This window comes from Cyprinodon variegatus, unplaced genomic scaffold (genome assembly GCF_000732505.1).
Source record: "Cyprinodon variegatus isolate N-32 unplaced genomic scaffold, C_variegatus-1.0 Scaffold24, whole genome shotgun sequence".
NCBI lineage: Eukaryota > Metazoa > Chordata > Actinopteri > Cyprinodontiformes > Cyprinodontidae > Cyprinodon > Cyprinodon variegatus.
In genome coordinates, this window is record NW_015150477.1 from 2077785 (window position 1) to 2084618 (window position 6834).

The window sequence follows — 6834 nt, forward strand, 5'->3', positions numbered from 1 at the left end:
TTCTTTTTCAAAGACTCTGGTCTTTGAAAAAGAAGACTCTGGTCTGCATTCAGAAGGAGAAAGTTAAGAGTCATCCAGGTTTTTCTGTCTTCAGACATGCCTGTAATGGGTTAGCTTCATCTGGATTATAGACAGATATAGCTGGGTATCATCAGCAAAACAGTGGAAATTAATCCCATGCTGTCTAACAATTTTACCGATTGGGAGCATGTATGTAGTAAACAGAATTGGTCCTAGCACTGATCCCTGTGGTACTCCACAGGTAACCTTTGAGCATAAGGGAGATAAGGTGAGAGCTGTGACTGAGTTTAAAGTGCCGACCACAACAAAGCAGGTGCGACAGTCCCTTGGATTAACAGGTTACTACTGTCGCTTTGTAAAAGACTACACCAGTAATGCAGAGCCACTCTTCGCTCTCTCAAAAAAAGATGTGACGTTCAACTGGACTGACAGGTGCCAAGCAGCTGTGGACTTTCCGGAACACGCCATAACTTCGGCACCAGTCCTACAGTTCACAGATTTTACGAGTCTATTCTTCATTCACACTGATGCATGTGATACAGGACTTAGAGTAGCACTGATGGAGAAGGATGAGGATGGCAAAGATGTAGCTGTGGCTTTTGCTAGCTGTGCTCTACATAAATCGGAAAAGCCCTGTTTGTCTCCGGAAAAAGAATGTCTCGCTGTTATCTGGGCATTGGAACACTTCTTTACCTATGTTGAAGGTCTACATGTGACTATTTACACATGGGGAACGTAATAAGGTGCCTGATGCCCTGTCACGTAATCCCCTTCCTGATGTGGATACGCCGGTAGATCTTCTTCCTCCCTATGCCGTGATCAGAAGTATGGATCTTCATGCTCTGCCTTCTGTAATTGTGTCAGACCGTCCTCATGTTCGTCAGTTGCAGCTGGAGGACCCAGTCACAGGAGTGTTGCTCTATTTGCTCAAAAAAGACAAGCAGAGTGAGGAAGAAAAAACCAAGATCTGCAAAAGTACGTTGTACAAGACAGTCTCTTATACTTCATTGATCCAACACAAAGTGTGGTCTTTACTCACTCAAGCAGATTAATCTTTTTGCTCCTACTGCACTCCGTCGTTATCTACTCAAGTATTACCATGATCATCCTATAGCCAGACATGTGGGCATTGCAAAAACTCTGGCACGTATGCGCCTCAGATTTTTCTGGCCAAACATGAACTCTCATGTAAAAAAATCTGTGGTGTCATGTTGTTCATGTCAAGCTACTAAGCCTAGTCAAAGAAAACCAGCAGGTCCTATGGTCCCAATCCAACCACAGAGACCATGGCAGTACACAGGTGTGGACTACATTGGCCCACTACCCTGTTCACAAAGGGGAAATGCACATATCCTACTTTTTGTGGACTATTTCTCCAAATGGATTGAAGTAAGCGATGTGAGGGAAACAACAGCTCAAGTTGCTGCTAATAAGTTAATCGCAGACATATTCGCTCGACATGGCCACCTTATTTCAGACAGGGGAACGCCTTTCATCACTGAACTGTTTGAGCATGTTGTGTCAACACTTGGAACCAAGCACAGACTGACAACTGCCTACCATCCTCAAACTAATGCAACTGAATGTGTGAATTGCACACTGAAGACAGCCATTAAAGCTTATATTGAGGATAAGCACACTTGCTGGGACAAATACCTTCCTCAGATCTGTTTTGCACTGCGTACTGCAACTCATGAGAGCACAGGTTTGAGCCCATCAATGATGCGCTCTGGACGGGAGTTGGACACTCCTTTGGACCTCATCACCCACCCATCGAGGCACGGAACAAATGCTCCTGAGACTTCTCACTTGGATCAACTGAAAGCTTCAATTCAAGATGCTCATGACCATGCTTGTACGGTTCTAGCAGAAAGTCATACAAGGCGGAAGCGTTACTAAGATCTAAGATGAAGCCAAGCCTCTTTTAAAGTGGGTGACTTGGTCAGAGCAAAATCACATCCAAAGTCGGACACATCATCTCCTCTGTACTTGGGTCCCTAAGGTGTCTACAAAAAGATGTCTGATGTGAACTTTTTTCTAACCAAAGTGGACACTGGAGAAAAAAGCTGGAGTATTTCATGTTGCAAACCTTCAACCATTCTACACCTGGGCTACAGCCTCATCTGACAAAGGCTCCATGCAAAAGACTTCTGAATATTTGGATTTCAGTTTGCCAGACAGCAGTTTGTCCCCCCACTCTTTTTTCCCCAGAGCCTGACAGTGTTTTTGTTGACACTGCTATTGTCTCTGGCGACGTCCCAGCTGAAACTGACTTTGAATACATTGACCCTGTTCCTACCAATTTGGATCAAGACTCGGTTCAGAACAGTGCCACGGTTTTGGAGACAGATGTTACTGGTTTTCCCCTTTACTGAGACTGGGTGTTCTGTTGGTGTTTGTTACGACTTTAGACCAAGACGTGTTCTGAGAGTCACCACTGACTGCTCAGTCAATAGGTGGACCAACCCTTTTCATACTTCCAGGTTTGATCTGAAGTGACCTTATTTGCAGTTTATGTTCCATTTTGTTTATTAGTATTATGACTGTTGTTTAAGTTTGCAAGGGTCACATTTAAATTTTCTAATTGTTCGGATATAAAAAATGAGAATTTGATTTTGTAACTGTCCTGGATATCCTAACTTTATTTTCTTTACACAGTGTTTGTGTTAATAGATATTTTCTTTGATGGAAACTATCATGTATGACGGTTTTTCACTATTGTGCTGCCTATGCCTCATTTACTGTTGACATTCTATCCTTGTAGGGAGGCTTGTTAAGTATGAGGCTGAGGACAGTCTTTTTTTAGACCGGGGGGAATATGTAACAGCTTTAATTGTGTACTGTCCCTTTAAGATAGTGTGGTATTGCTATGTGCCACTGCTTCTCTGTAGAGAGCGGGAGAGCTGATGCAGAGAGATACATGTACTCAGACAGACATATTATTTTATCTTATTTTTCTTTGTAATGTTAGGGGTTGTTTGGACTCTGCTCATTTGTCATGTGTGATAATATAGCAGCCGTTCAACCAGGCTTTGTATAGCTGGTGAAGAGCTTTTTTTATTAGAGTACGACACTGTGGAACTCCCAGTACCAGTGTAGCTGTGAGTTTTTGACCGCCCTCTTCTTCCTTAAACACAACCCTAAGCATTACAATTGGCGCCCAACATTTAATCTTGGACCTCAGCATGAAGTATCTTCTAACAACTGATGATTAAAACGTTCAGGAGGTACTTTGCTGTATAGTGGATATCCGCCATAACTCGTGGAAAAGAGCAAGACTAGCCCAGATGCAGACGACGGGACCTTCCCATGGCAACGACCGCAGTTTTCAACGCTGTTTTGGGAATATAATATGGAATGCTTCACCATGACAACTTTGGATCAAATGTGCTGCCTGGACGTGACATGGATTATGCTCAGAGATGGGAAGTAACGAAGTACAAATACTTCATTACTGTACTCAAGTAGATTTTTCTGATATTTTTGCTTTACTTTACTACTTATTTTTATGGCGACTTTTTACTTCTACTCCTTACATTTTTACACAAATATCTGTACTTTCTACTCCTTACGTTTTTAAAAATTGGCTCGTTACTTTAGTTTTGAATCATTTCAATGGAGTTACCGTTATTATTTTTCACGTCATCAATACCAAATTCAATCTAATTGGATGGGAATCTACGTTGCATTTGACGCACCACTACAAGATGAATCGACAGATTCGGCGGTATTCATTGGCGGCAAATCATTGCAGCTTGGTGGCGGTGGCGTTAGCATAGTAGCATGGACGACGAGATGATTGAAAATGAACACAACGGAGATCTAGTCCTATTGGCAGACATCCATTTAAAATGTAGGCAACGGCATGAAAAAAGTGGTTTCTACTTTTACTTTTATACTTTAAGTAAATTTACAAGCCTGTACTTTGTTACTTTTACTTGAGTAAAGAAGTTTAATCAGTACTTCCACTTTTACCAGAGTATTTTTTATCACAAGTATCTGTACTTTTACTCAAGTATGGAAAGTGAGTACTTTTGCCATCTCTGACTATGCTTCATATCTTCTGAATGTGCATGCGAGTATGACACTGTGGAATTCCCAGTACCATTGTGGCTGTGAGTTTTTGACCGCCCTCTCCTTGCTTAAACGCAACCCTAATCGTTACAGTACTCCACAGGTAACCTTTGAGCATGAGGAAGATCTGTCATTAACATGAACAAACTGAAATCGATCAGATAGATCAGATTTAAACCAGTCTAGAGCTGTTCCTTTAATTCCAACAAAATATTCAAGTCTTTCTAAAAGAATATTCTGATCAACTGGATCAAATGCAGCACTGAGATCCAACAGGATGAGCACAGATACAAGTCCATTATCTGAGGCCATGAGAATATCATTAGTGACTTTCACCAGAGCTGTTTCAGTGCTATGATGAGCTCTAAAGCCAGACTGAAACTCTTCAAAAAGTTCATTATGGTGGAAGTGATCGCAAACTTGTTTGGCAACTACTTTCTCAAGAATTTTAGATAAGAAAGGAAGATTGAATATCGGTCTATAATTGACCAAGTCATCGGGGTCAAGAGACGGTTTCTTAAGCAAAGGTTTCATTCCAGCAACCTTAAAAGCCTTTGGTACATATCCCTGTAACAGAGATAGATTAATCACATCTAGAATGGAGGAGGAGATCAAAGGGAATACCTCCTTAAATAACCTGCTTGGAACTGGATCTAACATCCAAGTTGAAGGCTTAGATGAAGACAATAGTTTTGCTGTGAAAGTTCAACTGGATCAAAGCAGTCTAAACCCGGTTCAGATTCCATGACTACCTCAGATGCTGCCCAACCCTCCAGAAACAAACCAATAGAGGAGTGCTAATGATCTTATTTTTAATAAGATCAATCTTATTTATAAAGAATCCCATAAAATAATTGCTGCTAATAGCAGGTGGAATGGACGGTTCAACTGAGCTATGGCTCTGGGTGAGTTTGGCAACTGTATTAAAAAGAAATCTAGGATTATTCTTATTCTCCTCTATTAATGAGGAGAAATATGCTGCTCTTGCTTTACAAAGGGTCCTCTTATACAGCAGTATATCATTTTTCCAGACTAGGTAGGATTCCCACAGGCCTGAGGAGCGATATTTTCTCTCCAGTTTTCTAGCATTTTGCTTCAAAGTCCATTGTGACCAATGAACTAACAACATATATGCAACGATCCAGAATCCCGTAATCCTATTGGTCGAGCCAAGTGTTGCTCATTGAGAAGATAGCGGGAGACAACAGAGCAATATGGGGGACGAACGGAGGAATTTAAATGCTGAGGAATATGTAACTGCAACCAGCCTTGTGGAGCTCCTCATTCAGGAAAAGGAATCCTGGAAGTCCAAAGGAACAGCAGAGAGGTGGATGGAGGTTCTTCAGTAGGTGACCTTCCCAGCATCCAGGCTGCTGTGTCCTTTGTTCTCAGCATCCCATCATCCACTCAAAGACAAACAACTCCTCACTGCTGCAAGAGCTCAGAGAAAATACAAGTGGAAAAAGTCGGCTATAGCTACATTATGTGGCATTGAGCTAATGATTTTTTTTTCCTTTCTGTTTTCCAACTGTAGCCTACAGTCATTGCATTTAAAACACAAATATGTTTACAGGTTTGCAAAGGTTTGCTGTGGCACCAAAAATGTGCACTATTTATTTATTGTTTTATATTCATTTTTTTGAGTTTTAAGTTAAGCAGGAAGGCTTATGTTTAAGATACTTATTTTATTCAGCAACGTTTGTTATTTATTATTAAAGTGAATTGCTGGATAATACTTTGTTTTTCATGTGTTCATGTCGCTAACAAATCTGCATCTAATTAGATGCAGATTTGAGTCAAATAAGTAAAAAAATAATTTCACACACAAAGGGGGGCTAAGAAAATCACGCCAGCAGGGGTGAAGGCAATGGGGTCAGCTGGCACGCACATGAGGTGGCACTTTTTTTTTTACAGGGAGTTGGGAACCCTACTGGTGATTGACTAAATATTGCACAATCATTTCAGCTGCTAAATAAGGGCAACGTGCCTACTGTTATATGCAATACCACCACAGGAATGACATGTTATGTAATACATTCATATCAGAAACGTGCGCAGCACTAACATTTGCTGGGATGGTTATCGGCCATAATAAAAAATTATTCTTACTTTTTAAAAAAAATCAGTAGAAACGATAGTTTTAACTGCAGAAATCATGTCGCACTAAAAAAGTAGATAATTTTTATTCAATCCGAGGCTTAAAGGTGGGCAGCCAGCCAGATTGAGTTTTACAATTGCAATAGCACCAAATAGGAAAATAAACATTCCCAGAAAAGAGGGGCATGTTTTTAATTATTGAAAGCAAACTCCTGGTTTGCCAATACATAACGATGCAGACATATATCAATAAAAATAATCAAGTACCTTCTGAAAGGTATAAACCCCTGTCAAAGCTGCACCAAACTTCCTGGAGTGCATCTCACAGGACGTTGATTTTGGATGTGGATCGTCAATCCTGTATGATCCTCGGCCTCCTCATTACAAGGCTATAAAAAGGAAAGAACAGGAGCCTAGGCGGAAGTTCAACTGAAGAAACGATTACTATCCGCCTCCGTCAAGGACCAATCAGCATCCAAGTTGATCTTAAAAGGACTCCAATCCACATTTCAGTCGGCTGCCCAAAGCACAGGCAGCGGATGCACTATGGCGGACTTCTACTCAGATAACCTTGAACCCCAGTGATCCTCAGCAGATGGCTGCTCACACTGAGCCTGGTTCTGCTGGAGGTTTCTTCCTGTT

General features: G+C 41.1%; 1 protein-coding gene across 1 annotated transcript in view; it reads left to right on the forward strand.

Moving 5' to 3' along the window:
- Window positions 1-208: 208 nt before the first annotated feature.
- Window positions 209-6834, forward strand: part of LOC107096714 — a 24138-nt gene continuing 17512 nt past the window's right edge. The window contains exons 1-3 of the mRNA XM_015393495.1: window positions 209-217; window positions 263-334; window positions 906-996. Coding sequence (XP_015248981.1) covers window positions 209-217; window positions 263-334; window positions 906-996 — 172 coding nt within the window. The remainder of the gene's footprint in view (window positions 218-262; window positions 335-905; window positions 997-6834) is intronic.